This window comes from Bufo gargarizans, chromosome 4 (genome assembly GCF_014858855.1).
Source record: "Bufo gargarizans isolate SCDJY-AF-19 chromosome 4, ASM1485885v1, whole genome shotgun sequence".
Classification (NCBI taxonomy): Eukaryota; Metazoa; Chordata; class Amphibia; order Anura; family Bufonidae; genus Bufo; species Bufo gargarizans.
Window position 1 is genome coordinate 150,516,106 of NC_058083.1, and position 26,654 is coordinate 150,542,759.

Genomic DNA, 26,654 nt, shown 5'->3' on the forward strand with positions numbered 1-26,654 from the left:
ATACGTTGGAGTCTATGAGAAAAGTTTGATGATCACTTGTTCAAGTTCACTAGGGTAAAAAAGTAAGGGGAAAAGTAAACATCATAGGTAGTGTTCAGCGAAGCAAAGCATTCAAAGTGGAATTTTGTCAGAAGTTTAGGAAAACTTCAATTTGGAGCAAACCTGAATTTCCTCATGCTAACAAATCAGTTTGCGGCTGCCCGTGTTACCCATAATTCCGTGCAGCCAGCCAATCTGCAGATAGCTATCTCCTGTTATGTCATAGCCGCATAAAACCCTCATCGTGCATGGTCTCTGCCATTGTCCTGTGAGCTGAGCATAGGGAGAGACGTAACAAGTGTGAATGCGCTAGGGACCGTGTTGATGAAAACAATTAATAAAAGAATATCGGAGAGGGAGAGTGCAGAGAGACTTATGCTGTGTCAGATTTATTTATTTACTAGCAGAAGGACCCGGCTTCGCACGGGTATATTTCATCTATTTCATTAAATTTTTGTGCGTGTCGTTAAAAGATTTCAACAGTATCCCCCATAACAGTGATCTCTACAGCACCCCGCCCCTTTAACTGTGAACTCCACATAGTAACATAGTAACATAGTACATAAGGCCGAAAAAAGACATTTGTCCATGCAGTTCGGCCTGTTATCCCGCAAGTTGATCCAGTGGAAGGCAAAAAAAAAAAAAACCCTGTGAGGTAGAAGTCAATTTTCTCCACTTTAGGGGAATATAAACTTCCTTCCCGACTCTAATCAGGCAATCAGAATAACTCCCCCTCTCTAGTAGCTATATCCTGTAATATTATTAAGCTCCAGAAATACGTCTAGGCCCCTCTTGAATTCCTTTATTGTACTCACCATCACCACCTCCTCAGGCAGAGAGTTCCATAGTCTCACTGCTCTTACCGTAAAGAATCCTTTTCTATGTTTGTGTACAAACCTTATTTCCTACAGACGCAGAGGATGTCCCCTCGTCACAGTCACAGTCCTGGGGATAAATAGCTGATGGGATAGATCTCTGTACTGACCCCTGATATATTTATACATATTAATTAGATCTCCCCTCAGTCGTCTTTTTTCTAAAGTGAATAACCCTAATTTTGATAATCTTTCAGGGTACTGTAGTTGCCCCATTCCAGTTATTACTTTAGATGCCCTCCTCTGGACCTTCTCCAGCTCTGCTATGTCTGCCTTGTTTACAGGAGCCCAGAACTGTACACAGTACTCCATGTGTGGTCTGACTAGCGATTTGTAAAGTGGTAGGACTATGTTCTTATCACGGGAATCTATGCCCCTTCTGATGCAACCCATTATCTTGTTGGCCTTGGCAGCAGCTGCCTGACACTGGTTTTTGCAGCTTAGTTTGCTGTTTATTAAAATTCCTAGATCCTTTTCCATGTCAGTGTTACCGAGTGTTTTACATTTAGTATGTACGGGTGACTTGCATTTTTCCTTCCCATGTGCATAACTTTACATTTATCAGTGTTAAACCTCATCTGCCACTTATCTGCCCAAGCCTCCAATCTATCCAGATCCCTCTGTAGTAGTATACTGTCCTCATCAGTGTAAATTACTTTACACAGTTTAGTGTCATCTGCGAAAATTGATACTTTACTATGCAAGCCTTCTACAAGATCATTAATAAATATATTGAAGAGAATAGGGCCCAATACTGACCCCTGAGGTACCCCACTAGTGACGCTGACCCAATCTGAGTGTGTACCGTTAATAACCACCCTCTGTTTTCTATCACTGAGCCAGTTATTTACCCACATACAGATGTTTTCTCCCAGTCCGAGCATTCTCATTTTATATACTAACCTTTTATGTGGTACAGTGTCAAATGCTTTGGAGAAGTCCAGATATACGACATCCATTGATTCGCCGCTGTCAAGTCTTGAACTTACCTCCTCATAGAAACTGATTAAATTAGTCTGACATGACCGATCCCTCACGAAGCCATGCTGATATGGCGTTATTTGCTTATTTCTGTTGAGATGCTCTAAGATAGCATCTCTCAGAAAGCCTTCAAACAGTTTACCCACGACAGATGTTAAACTTACCGGCCTATAGTTTCCAGGCTCTGTTTTTGGCCCCTTTTTGAATATTGGCACCACATATGCCATGCGCCAATCCTGTGGGACATTCCCTGTCAGTATAGAGTCTGCAAATATCAGAAATAAGGGTCTGGCTATGACATTACTTAATTCCTTTAGGATACGGGGGTGTATGTCATCCGGTCCTGGCGATTTGTCTATTTTAATCTTTTTAAGTCGCTGATGTACTTCTTCCTGGGTAAGACAGGACACTTTTAATGGGGAATTTATTTTTGCATTCTGCATGTCATCTGACAGTTTATTTTCCTCAGTGAATACACTGGAGAAAAAAATATTTTGCAGCTTTGCTTTCTCCTCGTCGCTCTCTGCGACTCCCCCCTCATTACTCTTTAAAGGGCCGACACCTTCAGATTTATACTTTTTAACATTTATATAATTGAAGAACATTTTAGGGTTAGTTTTACTCTCTTTGGCAATTAATCTCTCGGTCTCTAGTTTGGCCGCTTTTATTTGTTTTTTACATGTTCTATTTTTTTCCTTATAGTTTTTCAGTGCTTCCGTGCTCCCTTCCTGTTTCAGTGAATGATATGCTTTCTTTTTGTCATTTATTGCTTTCTTTACAGTTCTATTTATCCACATTGGTTTCTTTTTGTTCCTTAACCTTTTATTACCATACGGTATGTACCTCTCACAATGAGATTTTAGGATGTCACATTGATTCGCCGCTGTCAAGTCTAGAACTTACCTCCTCATAGAAACTGATTAAATTAGTCTGACACCGCTTAACACAGACCCGCCAAAAGTGACCACGGATCCGCAAAAAACAGACATTGTAGAAATGTCTATTCTTGTCCGCAAAACAGACAAGAATAGGACATGTTCTATTTTTTGGGCGGGGCCACTGAACGGAGCAACGGATGCGGACAGCACACGGAGTGCTGTTCGCATCTTTTATGGCCCCGATGAAGTGAATGGGTCCGTATCCAAGCCGCCAAAACGGCTGCTCGGATGCGGACCAAAACAACGGCCGTGTGCATGAGGCCTAACAGTGAGTTTCACAGCACCCCACTCCCTTGACAGTGACCTCCTCAGGGGCCTGCCCCTTAACTCCTTAAGGACACAGCCGTATTTCACCTTAAGGACCAGGCCATTTTTTGCAAATCTGACCAGTGTCACTTTATGTAGTGATAACTTTAAAAATCTTTGACTTATCCAGGCCATTTTGAAATTGTTTTTTTGTCACATATTGTACTTCATGACACTGGTAAAATGGAGTAAAAATAATTCATTTTTATTTTAAAAAATACCAAATTTGCCCAAATTTTTCAAAAATTTACAAATTTCCAAGTTTCAATTTCTCTACTTCTATAATACATAGTAATACCTACAACAATAGTTATTACTTTACATTCCCCATATGTCTACTTCATGTTTGGATCATTTTGGGAATGACATTTTATTATTGGGGATTTTACAAGGCTTAGAATTTTTCTGAAAATTTTAAAAACCCACTTTTCAAGGACCAGTTCAGGTCTGAAGTCACTTTGAGAGGGTTACATAATAGAAACCACCCAAAAATGACTCCATTCTAGAAACTACACAGATCAAGGTATTCAAAACTGATTTTAAAAACGTTGTTAATTAACCCTTTAGGTGTTCCACAAGAATGAATGGAAAATAGAGATACAATTTCAAAATTTCACTTTTTTGGCAGATTTCAAAATTCCATTTTAGTAATTTTTTTCCAGTTACATAGCAAGGGTTAACAGCTAAACAAAACTCAATATCTATGGCTCTAATGCTGTAGTTTACAGAAACACCCCATATGTGGTTGTAAACCGCTGTACGGGCACACGACAGGGCGCAGAAGAAAAGGAATGTCATACGGTTTTTGGAAGGCAGATTTTGCTGGACTAGCTTTTTGACACCATGTCCTATTTGAAGCCCCCCTGATGCACCTCTAGAGTAGAAACTCCAAAAAAGTGACCCCATTTTAGAAACTACTGGATAGGGTGGCAGTTTTGTTGGTACTATTTTAGGGTACATATGATTTTTGGTTGCTCTATATTACACTTTTTGTGAGGCAAGGTAACAAGAAATGATTTCATTTTTGAAACAAATCATGTTGAAGTGTTTTCATAGTCTGAGAGCCATAGTTTTTTTTTTCAGATTTTGGGTGATTATCTTGGGTAGGGTATGATTTTTGCGGGATGAGATGGATGAGATGACCGTTTGATTGGCAATATTTTGGGGTGCATGTGACTTTTTGATCGCTTGCTATTACACTTTTTGTGATGTAAGGTGACAAAAAATGGCTTTTTTTACACTTTTTTTTTTTTTTTTACTGTATTTGCCTGAGGGGTTAGGTCATGTGTTTTTTTATAAAGCAAGTTATTATGGACGCGGCGATACCTAATATGTATACTTTTTTTCATTTATGTAAGTTTCACACAATGATTTCATTTTTTAAACAAAAAAAAAATATCATGTTTTAGTGTCTCCATATTCTGAGAGCCATAGTTTTTTCAGTTTTTGGGCGATTATCTTAGGTAGGGTCTCATTTTTTGTGGAATGAGATGACAGTTTGATTATCCCTATTTTGGGGTTCATGTGACTTTCTGATCGCTTGCTATTACACTTTTTGTGATGTAAGGTGACAAAAAAATTGTTTATTTAGCACAGTTTTTATTTTTAATTTTTTACGGTGTTTATATGAGTGGTTAGGTCATGTGACATTTTTATAGAGCCGGTCGATACAGACGCGGCTATACCTAATATGTAGACTTTTTTTTTTATTTATGTAAGTTTTACACAATAACAGCCTTTTTAAAACCAAAAAAATGATGTTTTAGTGTCTCCATATATTGAGCCATAGTTTTTTTTTATTTTTTGGGTTATTGTCTCAGGTAGGGGCTAATTTTTTTGAGGGATGAGGTGACGATTAGATTGGTACTATTTTGGTGGGCATACGCCTTTTTGATCACTTGCTGTGATGCTCACTTTTTGTGATGTAAGGTGACAAAAAATTGTTTATTAAGCACAGTTTTTTTTTTATGGTGTTCATCTGAGGGGTTAGGTCATGTGATATGTTTATAGAGCCGGTTGATACGGACGCGGTGATACCTAATATGTCTATGTTTTATGTATATGTCTGTTTTTTTCCCTATTTTTTAGCTCTTTTTAACTTTATTTGGGGAAAATGAAGTTTTTGTTTATTTTTACTTGAAAGTTTAAATTTTTGGGGAGGAAAACTTTATTTTTTCAACTTTTTTTAACTTTATTTTTTGTCCCACTTTGGGACTTCAACTTTTGGCGGTCTAATCCCCTTTACAATATTCCAATACTTCTGTATTGGAATGCATTGGCTGTATGAGTAATACCGTGTGTTTTACTCATACAGCTTCCTGCTTGTGAGATCCAGGGGGTTGGATCTCACAGGCTCATCACAGGAAGGCAGCGCCGATGCCTCAGGAAGGCATTGCGCTGCCTTCCATGCCATCGGGTCGCCCCTACAGCCCCATGGGGACCTGATGGCACCTCTGCCCGCCTCTGTACCGGAACGTCATGTGTCCTCAAGTACCGGGACAACATGCCGTACCGGTACGTCATGTGTCCGGAAGAGGTTAACAGTGACCTCCACAGTCCCCATGGGGACCTGATGGCACCTCTGCCCACCTCTGTATCGGTACGTCATGTGTCCTTAAGTACCGGGACAACATGCCGTACCGGTATGTCATGTGTCCGGAAGAGGTTAACAGTGACATCCACAGTACCCTGCTGCCTTAACAGTGACCTCTACTGCAGTTGCCCCTTTAATAGCGGCCCCTGCCCCTTAACAGTGACCTCCACAGTGTTCGCCCCTTTAACAGTGACCTCCACACCGGCCTGCACCCTTAACAGTAACATCCACAGTGAATGCCTCTTTAACAGTGACCTCCACAGTGCTGACCCCATTAAAAGTGACCTCCACAGCGCCCTGCCACTTTAATGCTAGGGCTACACTACGACATGTGTCGCGCAACATTTTGTCTTAACAATTTTTATAATGATATTCAATGGTGTCGCACTGCGACATGTGATATGCTGTGACTGTGACAAGACAGTTGCAAAAAATCCATCCAAGATGTATTTTTCTGCGACTGTTACATCGCGGTCGCAGCATGTTACTTGTTGCAGTGCAAGACCATAGACTATCATTGTAAAAATTATCGCACTACATTGGCGTATCATTAATGTCGCACGACACATGTAGCAGTGTAGTTATGCCCTATGTGTTGTGCAGCCCTAACCTAAAGCTGACCTACAGCAGTGAAGAAAAATGGCTGGGTTGTTATGGAAACCTGGAGTAATAATATGTGTATGTGGAGACTAAGGGCCTGCGAGCTTCTATTGGCATGTGACCATGTGTATGGCAGTTGGGAAATGAAGAAAAAGACTTGCAGACTTGTATTGGCTAATGCAATTTTTAGGGAATATCTCAGGACCAGTACGTCCTAGAGAGCTGTGACTCCCATAAGATTTCTTTCCAGGTAGCAAGGGACGTGTATACCAAGTTTTGTTGAAATCGATGGTTGCGTATTTACCATAAAATACGGGAATATTTTTTAACGGGAAAAATGCCCCTGCGTCTTATGGGACGAATACTAATAAAGTGCTTCCATTTTGGAAGCGCTTCATTAGGACCGGTGGACCAGGAAGCGGTGAAGGATAGGAAAAGAGAGAGCCATGGTGGTGAGGAGCGGCGGCGTCCAGGAGCAAGAGAGGTAAGCTATTTTATTTTATTTGCGCTGATGGCTGACATGGGGGGGCATGATGGCTGACATGGGGGAATGATGGCTGACAAATGGGGGGCTGATGGCTGACAATGGGTGGCTGATGGCTGACATGGGGGCATGATGGCTGACAATAGGGGGCTGATGGATGGGGACTTATGTCTGAGGCATGGGGGGCTGGTCTGAGGCATTGGGGGTCTGATCTGAGGTCTGATTAACATTGGAGGTATGATTACTGGTCTGACCTGAGGTGTAATGGAAAATATTTTTTTCTTATTATCCTCCTTTAAAACCTAGGTGCGTCTTATGGGCTGGGGTGTCTTATAGGGTGAAAAATACGGTATATATATATATATATATATATATATATATATATATATATATAAATACGCATGGGGAGGAGGTTTGCTGTATGGCTCTAATAGCAGCAACCCTTCTACAGACACAGAATGTCCCCCATAGACAAATGTGTATGTGTGCGTGTATATATATATATATATATATATATATATATACAGTATATAAATATATATATATATATATATATATATATTGTAGGAGAGTACCTGGGGTGGTAATAGACGGCAGGTACGTGCCACCGGGGGTCCTGGCACCGGTGGAGTAAGAGCCAGAAAAGTGCATATTGCAGCGGTTATGCTGTTAACACAGCGGATCCGGGCCGGCTCTTATTGGGAGCAGGCAGATATGCGGGCGGGTGCCTGTCTCCCCACGGTCCAGGCCAGGTTTTGCAGGGAAGGGTTAAAAACCTGACCAGCAACAAGGGTGTGGTGTGCAATGTGAAGCTTCTGTGTGCTCTGGCTGTGAGAGTGAGAAGTGGAGGTGAGCTGGGCTGTGTGTGGAGGACTGTGCAGGATCCTGCAGCTGAACCCAGGAGGGATCCGTGTCCTGTGGCTAGAAGCAAGACCCATGGACTTACTTCACCAAGGAGAAAAAGGTGACACTACTCCTGGCTTTAAATAGACTTTGCTTTATGTGACTGAAACAGGCCTCAAGTAGCCGGCAGCAGGGACTTGCTGTGTTTGAATTATTATTTTGCTGTTGTGTGTGACCACCCTCCCTATGAACTGCACCGTCTTTCACTTGTATGCACCGTGTGAATAAACAAAGCATCGTGTTTTACACCAAGACCATTCTGTGTTGCCTCTATACTGCACTCGCTACCACTGCCTACCAGAGCGGATCCCCACAATTGGTGGCTTCAGCGGGCAAACGGCAGTGAGGCTGAAAATGGTGCTGTTTGGACTGTATGTCACATATTAAGCCAGCAAGTTTTGTGGCTCCAGACAAGATGGAGGAGGCTATTAGACACTTGGTGCAAAGTAATGAGGAGGCTACTCGGAGACATGAGGAAGCCCTGAGAGACCAGCGGCAGTTGAATAGTTTACTGGCCCAGCAACTGGCGACTATGCAGGAGTCCATGCGGGTGTTACAACAACAAGCCGTCCCGGGGGGGACCGCAATCCTACCTGCTGCCCGGGATAAGGTGCGCTCAGCGTTAAGAAAGATGGGCCCCGAAGAGGATATCGAGGCGTTCCTGATGGTCTTCGAACGCACTGCGGAACAAGAAAGGTTACCGGCAGAACAGTGGGCCGAAGTAGTGGCGCCATTTTTAGTGGGAGACGCACAAAAGGCCTACTTTGACCTCAGTCAGGAGGAAGCCAAAAACTATAAGAGGCTGAAGGGGGAGGTGTTGGCTCGTCTTGGGGTTAATACCTATGTGCGTGCACATCGAGTGTACCGGTGGGCCTTCTCCGAGTCCCGGCCTGCTCGGTCCCAGGCCTATGACCTGTTACACCTGGTAAGAAAATGGCTGCAGCCTGAGACATTGAGCCCCTCGCAGATGGTGGAACGGGTGGTGGTTGATCGTTTGGTGCGCACACTGCCAAGGGCCATACAGCGCTGGGTTGGTCAGGGAGACCCCGGCAACCTGGATCAGTTAGTAAGCCTTGTCGAGAGGTATGTGGCAACCCAGGACTTGGTGCGAGACTCAACGCAGGCGCAGGAATCCCGTCGGGCTCCCTCTCAGGCTAGGAATCCGGAAAAAGGGACCCAACCACAAAGGGGGGGGAAGGCTAGTCCTACTCCAGGGAAGAGAGACCGGGGAGGGACCACGGGGATTCAATGTTGGCACTGCCATGGCCTGGGACATAGGGCAGCGAACTGTCCTCAAACACCTGAACCCATGGATTGCGGGTTCGCTCGCCGGTCCTCTTTCTTTGCCCGGCCTGTATGTACCGCGGATGCCAGGCCGACCACCGATATGCCACCTCTGTGCCAAGTCTTGGTCGATGGGCATCTGATTAATGCTTTGCTGGACTCTGGGAGCCTGGTGACCCTAGTGCATGAGTCCTTAGTGTCTGAGACACTCCCAGAGAAGCAAACCCTGTCCATTGTCTGTATCCATGGGGACCGCCGGGAGTACCCCACTGCCAGGGTTACCATGTCCGTGTTGGGCAAAGAGGTGCAGCATGTCGTCGGAGTGGGACGCCAAATCCCTTATGCTGCCATACTGGGAAGGGATTTTCCTTTGTTCTGGACTCTGTGGAAGAGCAATATGCCTTCCCTTAGGGACAGACGACAATCGGGCCCAGTGCCCGAGGATCCCGATGCAGGGATACCAGCTGTAGGGGTCACCACATCACCCGTAGAGTGTCATCCCGATAGGTTTCCCCTAGAGGTGTTGGCAGGCGAATCCGTGGAAACCCCGTCCATCCCGGACCTGGAGGTATCCCGTGACACGTTCGGGACCGCCCAGCTCCAGGATCCGACATTATTACGGGCGAGGGAAGGGATGACAGTGGTAAATGGGGTGGCTCAGCACCCAGGGGCCGACTCTGTGTTTCCCCATCTGGCTTTTAACCAGGACCTGCTGTATAGGGTGGACAAAGTGCAGCACGAGGTAGTGGAGCAGCTGGTGGTACCCCAGCCATACCGCCGTGTGGTACTGGACTTGGCCCACTCCCACGTGCTGGGAGGACATTTGGGCGTAAAAAAAAACCAAGAGCGGATTCTGCAAAGGTTCTATTGGCCCGGGGTTTATGAGGAGGTCAAAAGGTTTTGCCAATCCTGTCCAGTGTGTCAGATGACGAGCCCCCAGCCGCACTATCGCAGTCCCCTAGTACCCATGCCCATCATCGAGGTCCCCTTCGAAAGAATAGGGATGGATCTGGTAGGCCCCATAAACAAGTCGGCCAGAGGGCACCAGCATATCTTGGTGGTCTTAGACTATGCCACCAGATATCCTGAAGCGATCCCACTACGTCATACTTCTGCTAAGCTTATAGCTAAAGAACTCATGGGTATGTTCGCAAGGGTGGGGATTCCAAAAGAGATCCTGACCGACCAGGGGACGCCCTTCATGTCTAAGGTGACGAGGGAGCTCTGCAAGCTTTTAGGGGTTAAACGGTTGCACACGTCCGTATACCATCCTCAGACCGACGGACTAGTGGAACGCTTTAACAAAACCCTAAAAACTATGCTTAAAAGAACCGTAGCCAAAGACGGAAAGGATTGGGACCTGTTGCTGCCGTACGTATTGTTCGCAGTGCGAGAAGTGCCCCAGGCATCTACGGGATTCTCGCCCTTCGAGCTATTATACGGTCGACGGCCAAGAGGGTTGCTGAACATCGCAAAAGAGGCGTGGGAGCAACAGCCCACCCCCCACAAGAGTATTATAGAGCATATAGAAAAGATGCAGGACCGTATAGAGACAGTCCTACCAATCGTCCGGGAACACATGGAAGCCGCCCAACTGGCACAGAGCCGGGTATACAACCGGAGTGCCCAGGTCCGGACATTTAACCCGGGTGACCGGGTACTGGTGCTAGTCCCCACCATTGACAGTAAGTTTTTGGCACGGTGGCAAGGTCCCTACGAGGTGAAAGAGAAGGTAGGGCCAGTGAATTACAAGATATCCCAGCCAGGCCGGCGGAAGCCAGAACAGGTATATCATGTAAATTTACTGAAATCGTGGAGAGATAGGGAGTGTCTCATTGGGGACAGCCCAAGCACTGTCGTGTCTGCGGGGAAGATCCCAGCTCCACCCGAGGTCCGGGAGGGCACCTCCACAGTAAAGATAGCGGGTGGTCTGTCGACTAAACAAGCTCAGGAAGCCAAAGAGTTGGTGAGTCGAAATAGGGACGTATTCTCTGAGCTTCCTGGTCGAACTTCGGTAGTCCGACATGACATCGTCACCGAGCCCCACGTCAGGGTACGGTTAAAGCCGTATCGTGTACCGGAGGCCCGGCGACAGGCCATTTCAGAAGAAGTAAGGTCCATGTTGAGGTTAGGGGTGATTGAGGAGTCAAGGAGCGAGTGGGCCAGCCCCATAGTCCTCATCCCAAAACCTGACGGTACTCTGCGCTTCTGCAATGACTTTAGAAAGCTCAACGAAGTGTCGAATGCCTACCCCATGCCCCGGGTAGACGAGCTCATAGAACGGCTAGGGAAAGCTCGCTATTTCTCGGTCCTCGACCTCACAAAAGGATATTGGCAGGTGCCTCTCACGGAGGCGGCAAAGGAGAAGACTGCCTTTGTCACCCCCGAGGGGTTATTTCAGTACCAAGTTTTGCCCTTTGGCCTACATGGTGCTCCAGCCACCTTCCAGCGATTGATGGACGTCATCCTACGGCCCCATCGTCCATATGCTTCGGCATATCTGGACGACATCATCGTGTTTAGCCAGGACTGGGAGAGTCACCTGCCCAAGGTACAGGCCGTAGTCGATTCACTTAGAAAAGCTGGACTGACGGCCAACCCAAAAAAGTGTTCGCTCGGGTTCGAGGAGGTCCGGTACCTGGGATACGTGATTGGGCGGGGAGTTGTCAAACCCCAGGTAGACAAGGTTGAGGCGATCAAGAGCTGGCCCAGACCTCTTACCACCAAGCAAGTACGTTCGTTCCTAGGGATGATAGGATATTACATGCGCTTTATCCCCAACTTTGCCACAATAGCGGCCCCATTAACAAGACTTTTAAAGGGGAGGAAGACGGTGATGGTCCGCTGGGATGAGCAGGCGGAAGAGGCATTCTCCCGTTTGAAGTCGGCTCTGTGTGGGTCCCCGGTTTTGGTGACACCCGACTTCACACGGGAATTTGTCGTTCAGACGGACGCCTCTGGAGTGGGCCTAGGGGCAGTACTCTTTCAGGAAATCAGTGGGGAGGAACACCCTGTTGTCTTCCTGAGTCGCAAACTCACCCCAGCGGAAACCAGGTACAGTGTGGTAGAGAGAGAATGCCTGGCCATTAAGTGGGCCCTCGAGTCCCTTAGGTACTATCTGTTAGGGAGAAGGTTCCGTCTGGTGACCGACCATTCCCCTCTCCAGTGGATGAGCCGGGCCAAGGAGGGGAGTGCCCGGGTCACCAGATGGTTCTTGTCCCTCCAGAATTTTAAGTTCAGTGTCGAACACAGGGCAGGCCGCTTACAGGGGAATGCCGATGCCCTTTCCCGGGTACACTGTTGTACATGTGTCCAACCCCTCAGGATTGAACAGGGTGTGCAACCCTTCAGGGTTGAACAAAGGGGGGGGATATGTAGGAGAGTACCTGGGGTGGTAATAGACGGCAGGTACGTGCCACCGGGGGTCCTGGCACCGGTGGAGTAAGAGCCAGAAAAGTGCATATTGCAGCGGTTATGCTGTTAACACAGCGGATCCGGGCCGGCTCTTATTGGGAGCAGGCAGATATGCGGGCGGGTGCCTGTCTCCCCACGGTCCAGGCCAGGTTTTGCAGGGAAGGGTTAAAAACCTGACCAGCAACAAGGGTGTGGTGTGCAATGTGAAGCTTCTGTGTGCTCTGGCTGTGAGAGTGAGAAGTGGAGGTGAGCTGGGCTGTGTGTGGAGGACTGTGCAGGATCCTGCAGCTGAACCCAGGAGGGATCCGTGTCCTGTGGCTAGAAGCAAGACCCATGGACTTACTTCACCAAGGAGAAAAAGGTGACACTACTCCTGGCTTTAAATAGACTTTGCTTTATGTGACTGAAACAGGCCTCAAGTAGCCGGCAGCAGGGACTTGCTGTGTTTGAATTATTATTTTGCTGTTGTGTGTGACCACCCTCCCTATGAACTGCACCGTCTTTCACTTGTATGCACCGTGTGAATAAACAAAGCATCGTGTTTTACACCAAGACCATTCTGTGTTGCCTCTATACTGCACTCGCTACCACTGCCTACCAGAGCGGATCCCCACAATATATATATATATATATATTATATATACACTCACCTAAAGAATTTCTCATTAATGCGATTATCTAGTCAACCAATCACATGGCAGTTGCTTCAATGCATGTAGGGTTGTGGTCCTGGTCAAGACAATCTCCTGAACTCCAAACTGAATGTCAGAATGGGAAAGAAAGGTGATTTAAGCAATTTTGAGCGTGGCATGGTTGTTGGTGCCAGACGGGCCGGTCTGAGTATTTCACAATCTGCTCAGTTACTGGGATTTTCACGCACAACCATTTCTAGGGTTTACAAAGAATGGTGTGAAAAGGGAAAAACATCCAGTATGCGGCAGTCCTGTGGGAGAAAATGCCTTGTTGATGCTAGAGGTCAGAGGAGAATGGGCCGACTGATTCAAGCTGATAGAAGAGCAACGTTGACTGAAATAACCACTCGTTACAACCGAGGTATGCAGCAAAGCATTTGTGAAGCCACAACACGCACAACCTTGAGGCGGATGGGCTACAACAGCAGAAGACCCCACCGGGTACCACTCATCTCCACAAATAGGAAATAGAGGCTACAATTTGCACAAGCTCACCAAAATTGGACTGTTGAAGACTGGAAAAATGTTGCCTGGTCTGATGAGTCTCAATTTCTGTTGAGACATTCAAATGGTAGAGTCCGAATTTGGCGTAAATAGAATGAGAACATGTATCCATCATGCCTTGTTACCACTGTGCAGGCTGGTGGTGGTGGTGTAATGGTGTGGGGGATGTTTTCTGGGCACACTTTAGGCCCCTTAGTGCCAATTGGCCATCGTTTAAATGCCACGGGCTACCTGAGCATTGTTTCTGACCATGTCCATCCCTTCATGACCACCATGTACCCATCCTCTGATGGCTACTTCCAGCAGGATAATGCACCATGTCACAAAGCTCAAATCATTTCAAATTGGTTTCTTGAACATGACAATGAGTTCACTGTACTAAAATGGCCCCCACAGTCACCAGATCTCAACCCAATAGAGCATCTTTGGGATGTGGTGGAACGGGAGCTTCGTGCCCTGGATGTGCATCCCTCAAATCTCCATCAACTGCAAGATGCTATCCTATCAATATGGGCCAACATTTCTAAAGAATGCTATCAGCACCTTGTTGAATCAATGCCACGTAAAATGAAGGCAGTTCTGAAGGCAAAAGGGGGTTTAACACCGTATTAGTATGATGTTCCTAATAATTCTTTAGGTGAGTGTATATATACACACATATCCAACAGACAGAGGCCATTGCAGCACAGTGTGTGTGTGAATGACTGAGTGATTATTACACTTAAGGCCTCTTGCACACGAACGTATTTTCATTCCATTTCCATTCCATTTTTTTTTTGCGGACCATATACGGAATCATTAATTTCAATGGGTCCGCAAAAAGAAATGGAAGGTACTTCTGTTCTGCAAAAAAATAGAACATGTTCTATTATTGTCCGCATTACTGACTAGGATAGTACTGTTCTATAAAGGGCCAGCTGTTCCGTTCCACAAAATACTGAATGCACACAGACGTCATCCGTATTTTTTGCAGATCCGTTTTTTTTTGAGAACTGCAAAATACATACGGTCGTGTGCAAGAGGCCTAAGAGTCAGTCACTCACACACAATCTGATCAAGATTGCTGCAGTAGACCTCCAGCCTTTGCTACTCACGAGTTTCGTCTACATGGTGGTCACAGAGGCAGACACTGGGAGGGCAATATAGAAACTTCTCTTGGCACCTGCTTCACATCCCTGCAGTGGCGCTGGAAACCAGGAAGAACGCACCTGCTGCACCAGAGTTCAGGTAGGATGATGCTCTACCAGTGGCGTGCCTAGGGTGTTTGGCACCCGGGTGGGTACTTTCTCTTGCACCCCCCAATACTTTTAAAAAATTGTACCCCCTCACAGTAGTATTGCCCTCATTGTACAACTTTGACAGTAGTTTTGTACAGATGTGTGCCCCTTCACAGTATTTATGCCCACATTGTGCCGTCTTACGGTAGTTATGCCCACATTGTGCCCCCCTCACAGTAGTTATGCCCTCTCTGTGCCCCTTTCACAGTTGTAATTAGTGTTGATCACGAATAAATTTTGAATTTTTATCGCGAATATAGGTAATTCGAAAATTCACAAATATTTAGACTATAGTGCTATATATCCGTAATTTCGAAAATTCGAGATTTTTTTATTGCAAATTTTTCGTAATGCGATTTTTTTATCGCAAATTTTTCAATTGCCGAATAAAAACATGATTCCTTCCTGCTTCTTGCTTGTGGGCCAATGACTTTAAATGGGAAAAATGATGAATATTCTAAAAAACTAATATATAGCACTATATCGAATATATTTGTTTTTTCAAATATTCGCAATATTCTAAAACAAGAATATATAGCAATATGGCGAATATTTGAGAGCAATTTAGCTAAAATAGTGCTATGATCTTCTGTCTAACCCTGGTTTCACACCTGAGCGTTTCTGAGACGCGCGTTTTAACGCGCGTTTAACGCGCGTTTTTATGCGCGTTTTTATGCGCGTTTTTTGCAATAGTAAACGCGCGTTTGACGCGCGTTTCTGTGATTGACTGCAGTGTTGTCCAATCAGCAAATATCCCTGTGTATATGAAGTTTGGCCAATCCTAGCGCATTGGAGGTGTGAAATTCCATGTGTGTTGGTAGAGTGTGTGGTTTGGAGTCATGGAATGTTATAGACGGCGACGTGTTGCGGCACTTGTTGCAGCTATCCACCTGGAACGCTTGAGGAGAAGGCGGGACAGCAGGCGACGTTTCTGGGTCCATCCTGTTATTGCAAATAGACAGGAGAGGGGCCAGTTCTGGGCACTGTATGCCAACCTCCGTGCCCATGAGGACCAGTTTTTTGACTACACCAGGATGTCCATCCACAGGTTAGTACGTATACGTGGTTGCAATGTTTTTTCAATGGTTAAGCTAAGTGTTTTGTGCTTTTTGTATTGTTAACCATGAACATTTTATTGTTTCCCAGCTTTGACGAGCTCCTGGTGCTGTTGTCCCCTCATTTGCAGCGTCAGGACACCTTCATGCGGGACTGCATCCCACCAGTGGAAAGACTGGTCATTACTTTGCGGTAAGTAGCCTATTATTGTGGCCATTTAAACCATTTGCAGTGTGTTGTGCCATGATCTGAGTTTCGCCCTGTTTCTCTTGCTGTTTGTGACGTATGAGTGTTTGTGCGGGGGGTATGTGATGTGTATGTTGTCAACGTGTGGCATAGATATCCCATACATGCATCATGTATCCACATTTGGCCATGTTTTACCCCTCACTTTCCAAAAATAGTCCAAACAGTTGTTTAAATTTTTTTTAACTTTGGTGAATGTATTAACATCATACATTTCAAAATAAAATGTGTTTAAACTGTTTTACAAACAAAGGAGCAATGTAGTAAAAATAACATATAAATATGACCAACAATTTTCAAGATAAGTGCCCTTTTTGGCTCCCAAACCCTTGAGCCGGAGAATTTCCCTCTTCTCCGTTTATCAAAGGGTTTCATATTGCGGCCCCGAAAACTCTGCCTCGGGATCCCGCCGTGTCTCTCTGGCTCCGCGAGACTGATTGGCGGGTGGCATTTCAGTGGTGGTGATGGTGGAGGTGCTTGGGCCCGTGCTTGAAGAGGGATATGGGTATGATGTGTGTTGTGTCTGCCATGTCTCAAGAGGGTGTTGTATGTTACTTTGTGTGTATGTGTGTGCTGGGTATGTGTGAGGGTGTTGTTGTGCATGTTGGGGATGTAGTGGGCCATATTGTGGGGCATATTGTGGGCAATATTGTGCCCCATATTGGTGGCCATATTGTGGTGGCTGCTGTGGTGGCTGCTGTGGGGGATGCTGTGGGGGATGCTGTGGGGGATGCTGTGGGGGATGCTGTGGGGGATGCTGTGGGGGATGCTGTGGGGCAGTGCTAGACGTTGCTAGCTCGTAAGGGAGGCAATACTTGTCTATGGTGTTAGTCACCTCCTCCCTTACTTTGGTGATCAGATGTCTCGGCACATGCAGCATTTTCTCCTCTAGACTCAGGAGAAAATATGCGTCGCTGCTAAGTTTGGGCACAGGATGTGCCAGGGCATCTAGGCAGCCGATTAGGCGGTCCTCCTGTCTCTCCGTTCTCCTCCTTTTATGTCTGGTCTGCCGAGTTGCCTCTGGTACGGCTTGGACAGTCTGCATGGGGCTGACGAAAGTCGGAGTGGGGGGGGGGGCTGGAGGACTCATTGGCCCCATAGATGGGCCCGGCTCACTGTCCATTGTGCCCTCGTCCTCTTCCTCATCAGCTTGCGCCTGGCTGGGTTCCCAGCTACTATCGGTGCTGTGAAGTGGAAAATATAGGTAAGTATGTTCCCCATATGAAATTGAATGTATGTAATGTCATACCACATCCTCTCCTCAATGTGTATGCCCTTGACTCACCTCCGCATTTCGGTGCACGATATCAGAAAAGACATTTGTGCTGCATGCACATAACTGGAGCGTCCGCCTGGGGAGGATCCGCTCCTCTGCTCCTTTTGTTTGCGGCGATGGCGGATAAAGGCGTCTTTCAGGCTTTTCCATTTGCCTTTGATAGTGTTGACTAGAGTTGAGCGAACACCTGGATGTTCGGGTTCGAGAAGTTCGGCCGAACATCCCGGAAATGTTCGGGTTCGGGATCCGAACCCGATCCGAACTTCGTCCCGAACCCGAACCCCATTGAAGTCAATGGGGACCCGAACTTTTCGGCACTAAAAAGGCTGTAAAACAGCCCAGGAAAGAGCTAGAGGGCTGCAAAAGGCAGCAACATGTAGGTAAATCCCCTGCAAACAAATGTGGATAGGGAAATGAATTAAAATAAAAATTAAATAAATAAAAATTAACCAAAATCAATTGGAGAGAGGTTCCATAGCAGAGAATCTGGCTTCCCGTCACCCACCACTGGAACAGTCCATTCTCAGATATTTAGGCCCCGGCACCCAGGCAGAGGAGAGAGGTCCCGTAACAGAGAATCTGTCTTCATGTCAGCAGAGAATTAGTCTGCATGTCATAGCAGAGAATGAGGCTTCACGTCAGCCACCACTGCAACAGTCCATTGGCATATATTTAGGCCCAGCACCCAGGCAGAGGAGGGAGGTCCCGTAACAGAGAATCTGTCTTCATGTCAGCAGAGAATTAGTCTGCATGTCATAGCAGAGAATGAGGCTTCACGTCAGCCACCACTGCAACAGTCCATTGGCATATATTTAGGCCCAGCACACACACAGGCAGAGGAGAGAGGTCCCGTAACAGAGAATCTGGCTTCATGTCAGCAGAGAATCAGTCTGCATGTCATAGCAGAGAATGAGGCTTCACGTCAGCCACCACTGCAACAGTCCATTGGCATATATTTAGGCCCAGCACACACACAGGCAGAGGAGAGAGGTCCCGTAACAGAGGATCTGGCTTCATGTCAGCAGAGAATTAGTCTGCATGTCATAGCAGAGAATGAGGCTTCACGTCAGCCACCACTGCAACAGTCCATTGGCATATATTTAGGCCTAGCACACAGGCAGAGGAGAGAGGTCCCGTAACAGACAATCTGGCTTCATGTCAGCAGAGAATCAGTCTGCATGTCATAGCAGAGAATGAGGCTTCACGTCACCCACCACTGCAACAGTCCATTGGCATATATTTAGGCCTAGCACACAGGCAGAGCAGAGAGGTCCCGTAACAGACAATCTGGCTTCATGACAGCAGAGAATCAGTCTGCATGTCATAGCAGAGAATGAGGCTTCACGTCACCCACCACTGCAACAGTCCATTGGCATATATTTAGGCCTAGCACACAGGCAGAGCAGAGAGGTCCCGTAACAGACGATCTGGCTTCATGTCAGCAGAGAATCAGTCTGCATGTCATAGCAGAGAATGAGGCTTCACGTCAGCCACCACTGCAACAGTCCATTGGCATATATTTAGGCCCAGCACCCAGGCAGAGGAGAGAGGTCCCGTAACAGAGAATCTGTCTTCATGTCAGCAGAGAATTAGTCTGCATGTCATAGCAGAGAATGAGGCTTCACGTCAGCCACCACTGCAACAGTCCATTGGCATATATTTAGGCCCAGCACACACACAGGCAGAGGAGAGAGGTCCCGTAACAGACAATCTGGCTTCATGTCAGCAGAGAATTAGTCTGCATGTCATAGCAGAGAATCAGGCTTCACGTCACCCACCACTGCAACAGTCCATTGGCATATATTTAGGCCCAGCACCCAGGCAGAGGAGGGAGGTCCCGTAACAGAGAATCTGTCTTCATGTCAGCAGAGAATTAGTCTGCATGTCATAGCAGAGAATGAGGCTTCACGTCAGCCACCACTGCAACAGTCCATTGGCATATATTTAGGCCCAGCACACACACAGGCAGAGGAGAGAGGTCCCGTAACAGAGAATCTGTCTTCATGTCAGCAGAGAATTAGTCTGCATGTCATAGCAGAGAATGAGGCTTCACGTCAGCCACCACTGCAACAGTCCATTGGCATATATTTAGGCCCAGCACACACACAGGCAGAGGAGAGAGGTCCCGTAACAGAGAATCTGGCTTCATGTCAGCAGAGAATCAGTCTGCATGTCATAGCAGAGAATGAGGCTTCACGTCAGCCACCACTGCAACAGTCCATTGGCATATATTTAGGCCCAGCACACACACAGGCAGAGGAGAGAGGTCCCGTAACAGAGGATCTGGCTTCATGTCAGCAGAGAATTAGTCTGCATGTCATAGCAGAGAATGAGGCTTCACGTCAGCCACCACTGCAACAGTCCATTGGCATATATTTAGGCCTAGCACACAGGCAGAGGAGAGAGGTCCCGTAACAGACAATCTGGCTTCATGTCAGCAGAGAATCAGTCTGCATGTCATAGCAGAGAATGAGGCTTCACGTCACCCACCACTGCAACAGTCCATTGGCATATATTTAGGCCTAGCACACAGGCAGAGCAGAGAGGTCCCGTAACAGACAATCTGGCTTCATGACAGCAGAGAATCAGTCTGCATGTCATAGCAGAGAATGAGGCTTCACGTCACCCACCACTGCAACAGTCCATTGGCATATATTTAGGCCTAGCACACAGGCAGAGCAGAGAGGTCCCGTAACAGACGATCTGGCTTCATGTCAGCAGAGAATCAGTCTGCATGTCATAGCAGAGAATGAGGCTTCACGTCAGCCACCACTGCAACAGTCCATTGGCATATATTTAGGCCCAGCACCCAGGCAGAGGAGAGAGGTCCCGTAACAGAGAATCTGTCTTCATGTCAGCAGAGAATTAGTCTGCATGTCATAGCAGAGAATGAGGCTTCACGTCAGCCACCACTGCAACAGTCCATTGGCATATATTTAGGCCCAGCACACACACAGGCAGAGGAGAGAGGTCCCGTAACAGAGAATCTGTCTTCATGTCAGCAGAGAATTAGTCTGCATGTCATAGCAGAGAATCAGGCTTCACGTCACCCACCACTGCAACAGTCCATTGGCATATATTTAGGCCCAGCACCCAGGCAGAGGAGGGAGGTCCCGTAACAGAGAATCTGTCTTCATGTCAGCAGAGAATTAGTCTGCATGTCATAGCAGAGAATGAGGCTTCACGTCAGCCACCACTGCAACAGTCCATTGGCATATATTTAGGCCCAGCACACACACAGGCAGAGGAGAGAGGTCCCGTAACAGAGAATCTGTCTTCATGTCAGCAGAGAATTAGTCTGCATGTCATAGCAGAGAATGAGGCTTCACGTCAGCCACCACTGCAACAGTCCATTGGCATATATTTAGGCCCAGCACACACACAGGCAGAGGAGAGAGGTCCCGTAACAGACAATCTGGCTTCATGTCAGCAGAGAATTAGTCTGCATGTCATAGCAGAGAATGAGGCTTCACGTCACCCACCACTGCAACAGTCCATTGGCATATATTTAGGCCCAGCACCCAGGCAGAGGAGGGAGGTCCCGTAACAGAGAATCTGTCTTCATGTCAGCAGAGAATTAGTCTGCATGTCATAGCAGAGAATGAGGCTTCACGTCAGCCACCACTGCAACAGTCCATTGGCATATATTTAGGCCTAGCACACAGGCAGAGGAGAGGTTCATTCAACTTTGGGTAGCATCGCAATATAATGGTAAAATGAAAATAAAAATAGGATTGAATGAGGAAGTGCCCTGGAGTCCAATAATATATGGTTATGGGGAGGTAGTTAATGTCTAATCTGGACAAGGGACGGACAGGTCCTGTGGGATCCATGCCTGGTTCATTTTTATGAACGTCAGCTTGTCCACATTGGCTGTAGAAAGGCGGCTGCGTTTGTCTGTAATGACGCCCCCTGCCGTGCTGAATACACGTTCAGACAAAACGCTGGCTGCCGGGCAGGCCAGCACCTCCAAGGCATAAAAGGCTAGCTCTGGCCACGTGGACAATTTAGAGACCCAGAAGTTGAATGGGGCCGAACCATCAGTCAGTACGTGGAGGGGTGTGCACACGTACTGTTCCACCATGTTAGTGAAATGTTGCCTCCTGCTAACACGTTGCGTATCAGGTGGTGGTGCAGTTAGCTGTGGCGTGTTGACAAAACTTTTCCACATCTCTGCCATGCTAACCCTGCCCTCAGAGGAGCTGGCCGTGACACAGCTGCCTTGGCGACCTCTTGCTCCTCCTCTGCCTTGGCCTTGGGCTTCCACTTGTTCCCCTGTGACATTTGGGAATGCTCTCAGTAGCGCGTCTACCAACGTGCGCTTGTACTCGCGCATCTTCCTATCACGCTCCAGTGCAGGAAGTAAGGTGGGCACATTGTCTTTGTAGCGTGGATCCAGCAGGGTGGCAACCCAGTAGTCCGCACAGGTTAAAATGTGGGCAACTCTGCTGTCGTTGCGCAGGCACTGCAGCATGTAGTCGCTCATGTGTGCCAGGCTGCCCAGGGATAAGGACAAGCTGTCCTCTGTGGGAGGCGTATCGTCATCGTCCTGCCTTTCCCCCCAGCCACGCACCAGTGATGGACCCGAGCTGCGTTGGGTGCCACCCCGCTGTGACCATGCTTCATCCTCATCCTCCTCCACCTCCTCCTCATCCTCGTCCTCCTCGTCCTCCAGTAGTGGGCCCTGGCTGGCCACATTTGTACCTGGCCTCTGCTGTTGCCAAAAACCTCCCTCTGAGTCACTTCGAAGAGACTGGCCTGAAAGTGCTAAAAATGACCCCTCTTCCTCCTCCTCCTCCTCCTCCTCCTGGGCCACCTCCTCTTCCATCATCGCCCTAAGTGTTTTCTCAAGGAGACATAGAAGTGGTATTGTAACGCTGATAACGGTGTCATCGCCACTGGCCATGTTGGTGGAGTACTCGAAACAGCGCAACAGGGCACACAGGTCTCGCATGGAGGCCCAGTCATTGGTGGTGAAGTGGTGCTGTTCTGTAGTGCGACTGACCCGTGCGTGCTGCAGCTGAAACTCCACTATGGCCTGCTGCTGCTCGCACAGTCTGTCCAGCATGTGCAAGGTGGAGTTCCACCTGGTGGGCACGTCGCATATGAGGCGGTGAGTGGGAAGGCCGAAGTTACGCTGTAGCGCAGACAGGCGAGCAGCAGCAGGATGTGAACGCCGGAAGCGCGAACAGACGGCCCGCACTTTATGCAGCAGCTCTGACATGTCGGGGTAGTTGTGAATGAACTTCTGCACCACCAAATTCAGCACATGCGCCAAGCAAGGGATGTGCGTCAAATTGGCTAGTCCCAGAGCTGCAACGAGATTTCGCCCATTATCACACACCACCAGGCCGGGCTTGAGGCTCACCGGCAGCAACCACTCGTCGGTCTGTTGTTCTATACCCCGCCACAACTCCTGTGCGGTGTGGGGCCTGTCCCCCAAACATATGAGCTTCAGAATGGCCTGCTGACGTTTACCCCGGGCTGTGCTGAAGTTGGTGGTGAAGGTGTGTGGCTGACTGGATGAGCAGGTGGAAGAAGAGGAGGAGGAAGCCGAGAAGGAGGAGGTGGCAACAGGAGGCAAAGAATGTTGCCCTGCGATCCTTGGCGGCGGAAGGACGTGCGCCAAACAGCTCTCCGCCTGGGGCCCAGCTGCCACTACATTTACCCAGTGTGCAGTTAGGGAGATATAGCGTCCCTGGCCGTGCTTACTGGTCCACGTATCTGTGGTTAGGTGGACCTTGCCACAGATGGCGTTGCGCAGTGCACACTTGATTTTATCGGATACTTGGTTGTGCAGGGAAGGCACGGCTCTCTTGGAGAAGTAGTGCCGGCTGGGAACAACATACTGTGGGACAGCAAGCGACATGAGCTGTTTGAAGCTGTCTGTGTCCACCAGCCTAAATGACAGCATTTCATAGGCCAGTAGTTTAGAAATGCTGGCATTCAGGGCCAGGGATCGAGGGTGGCTAGGTGGGAATTTACGCTTTCTATCAAATGTTTGTGAGATGGAGAGCTGAACGCTGGCGTGTGACATGGTTGAGACGCTTGGTGACGGAGGTGGTGGTGGTGGTGTTGGTGGTACATCCCCTGTTTGCTGGGCGGCAGGTGCCAACGTTCCTCCAGAGGCGGAGGAAGAGGCCGAGGCGGCAGCAGCAGAATAGGCCGAGGCGGCAGCAGCAGAAGAGGTAGCAGGGGGAGCCTGAGTGACTTCCTTGGTTTTAAGGTGTTTACTCCACTGCAGTTCATGCTTTGCATGCAGGTGCCTGGTCATGCAGGTTGTGCTCAGGTTCAGAACGTTAATGCCTCGCTTCAGGCTCTGATGGCACAGCGTGCAAACCACTCGGGTCTTGTCGTCAGCACATTGTTTGAAGAAGTGCCATGCCAGGGAACTCCTTGAAGCTGCCTTTGGGGTGCTCGGTCCCAGATGGCGGCGGTCAGTAGCAGGCGGAGTCTCTTGGCGGCGGGTGTTCTGCTTTTGCCCACTGCTCCCTCTTTTGCTACGCTGTTGGCTCGGTCTCACCACTGCCTCTTCCTCCGAACTGTGAAAGTCAGTGGCACGACCTTCATTCCATGTGGGGTCTAGGACCTCATCGTCCCCTGCATCGTCTTCCACCCAGTCTTGATCCCTGACCTCCTGTTCAGTCTGCACACTGCAGAAAGACGCAGCAGTTGGCACCTGTGTTTCGTCATCATCAGAGACATGCTGAGGTGGTATTCCCATGTCCTCATCATCAGGAAACATAAGTGGTTGTGCGTCAGTGCATTCTATGTCTTTCACCGCTGGGGAAGGGCTAGGTGGATGCCCTTGGGAAACCCTGCCAGCGGAGTCTTCAAACAGCATAAGAGACTGCTGCATAACTTGAGGCTGAGACAGTTTCCCTGGTATGCATGGGGGTGATGTGACAGACTGATGGGGTTGGTTTTCAGGCGCCATCTGTGCGCTTTCTGCAGAAGACTGGGTGGGAGATAATGTGAACGTGCTGGATCCACTGTCGGCCACCCAATTGACTAATGCCTGTACCTGCTCAGGCCTTACCATCCTTAGAACGGCATTGGGCCCCACCATATATCGCTGTAAATTCTGGCGGCTACTGGGACCTGAGGTAGTTGGTACACTAGGACGTGTGGATGTGGCAGAACGGCCACGTCCTCTCCCAGCACCAGAGGGTCCACTAACACCACCACGACCATGTCCACGTCCGCGTCCCTTACTAGATGTTTTTCTCATTGTTATGGTTCACCACAACAACAAATATATTATTTGGCCCAATGTATTGTATTCAAATTCAGCGGGATATAAATTTGAGGCCTAGTATTTAGGCGCTGGGTGACCGGTATGGATTTAGTGACAGAATTAGACTTGGAAATGCACAGAAGCGTGTGTGTGAAGTTATTCTGAATGACCCTATGTGCACCTTGAATATTATATACCCTTTTTGGGATAGATTTCAAATAGCTCTGATATAGCAGGAACCACTAAATTATGAAATTGCTAAATTGGGAATTGTACTTCAACCCAGAACAAAAAATGTGCTTTGACGGACACTAAATAACTTTCCCAGCCACAACAGGACAGCGGTAACGAGAGATTTAGCAGGATATAAATTTGAGGCCTAGTATTTAGGCGCTGGGTGACAGGTATGGGTTTAGTGACAGAATTAGACTTGGAAATACACAGTAGCGGGTGTGTGTGAAGTTATTCTGAATGACCCAATGTGCACCTTGAATATTATATACCCTTTTAGGGATAGATTTCAAATAGCTCTGATATAGCAGAAACCACTAAATTATGAAATTGTTAAATTGGGAATTGTATTTAAACCCAGAACAAAAAATGTGCTTTGACGGACACTAAATAACTTTCCCAGCCACAACAGGACAGCGTTAACGAGAGATTTAGCAGGATATAAATTTGAGGCCTAGTATTTAGGCGCTGGGTGACAGGTATGGGTTTAGTGACAGAATTAGACTTGGAAATACACAGTAGCGGGTGTGTGTGAAGTTATTCTGAATGACCCAATGTGCACCTTGAATATTATATACCCTTTTAGGGATAGATTTCAAATAGCTCTGATATAGCAGAAACGACTAAATTATGAAATTGCTAAATTGGGAATTGTATTTCAACCCAGAACAAAAAATGTGCTTTGACGGACACTAAATAACTTTCCCAGCCACAACAGGACAGCGGTAACGAGAGATTTAGCGGGATATAAATTTGAGGCCTAGTATTTAGGCGCTGGGTGACAGGTATGGGTTTAGTGCCAGAATTAGACTTGGAAATACACAGTAGCGGGTGTGTGTGAAGTTATTCTGAATGACCCAATGTGCACCTTGAATATTATATACCCTTTTAGGGATAGATTTCAAATAGCTCTGATATAGCAGAAACCACTAAATTATGAAATTGCTAAATTGGGAATTGTATTTCAACCCAGAACAAGAAATGTGCTTGAACGGACACTAAATAACTCGCCCAGCTACAGCACTAAGGACAGATTTAGCGGGATATAAATTTGAGGCCTAGTATTTAGGCGCTGGGTGACAGGTATGGGTTTAGTGCCAGAATTAGACTTGGAAATACACAGTAGCGGGTGTGTGTGAAGTTATTCTGAATGACCCAATGTGCACCTTGAATATTATATACCCTTTTAGGGATAGATTTCAAATAGCTCTGATATAGCAGAAACCACTAAATTATGAAATTGCTAAATTGGGAATTGTATTTCAACCCAGAACAAGAAATGTGCTTGAACGGACACTAAATAACTCGCCCAGCTACAGCACTAAGGACAGATTTAGCGGGATATAAATTTGAGGCCTAGTATTTAGGCGCTGGGTGACAGGTATGGGTTTAGTGCCAGAATTAGACTTGGAAATACACAGTAGCGGGTGTGTGTGAAGTTATTCTGAATGACCCAATGTGCACCTTGAATATTATATACCCTTTTAGGGATAGATTTCAAATAGCTCTGATATAGCAGAAACCACTAAATTATGAAATTGCTAAATTGGGAATTGTATTTCAACCCAGAACAAGAAATGTGCTTGAACGGACACTAAATAACTCGCCCAGCTACAGCACTAGGGACAGATTTAGCGGGATATAAATTTGAGGCCTAGTATTTAGGCGCTGGGTGACAGGTATGGGTTTAGTGCCAGAATTAGACTTGGAAATACACA

General features: G+C 47.3%; 1 protein-coding gene across 1 annotated transcript in view; it reads right to left on the reverse strand.

Annotated features, from left to right (window-relative positions):
• Nucleotides 1–278: 278 nt before the first annotated feature.
• LOC122935282 overlaps nt 279–26,654 on the reverse strand; it is a 30,969-nt gene continuing 4,593 nt past the window's right edge. Inside the window, exons 2-4 of the mRNA XM_044291044.1 lie at nt 17,478–17,637; nt 16,963–17,376; nt 279–312 (exon numbers count right to left, since the gene is read on the reverse strand). Coding sequence (XP_044146979.1) covers nt 279–312; nt 16,963–17,376; nt 17,478–17,637 — 608 coding nt within the window. The remainder of the gene's footprint in view (nt 313–16,962; nt 17,377–17,477; nt 17,638–26,654) is intronic.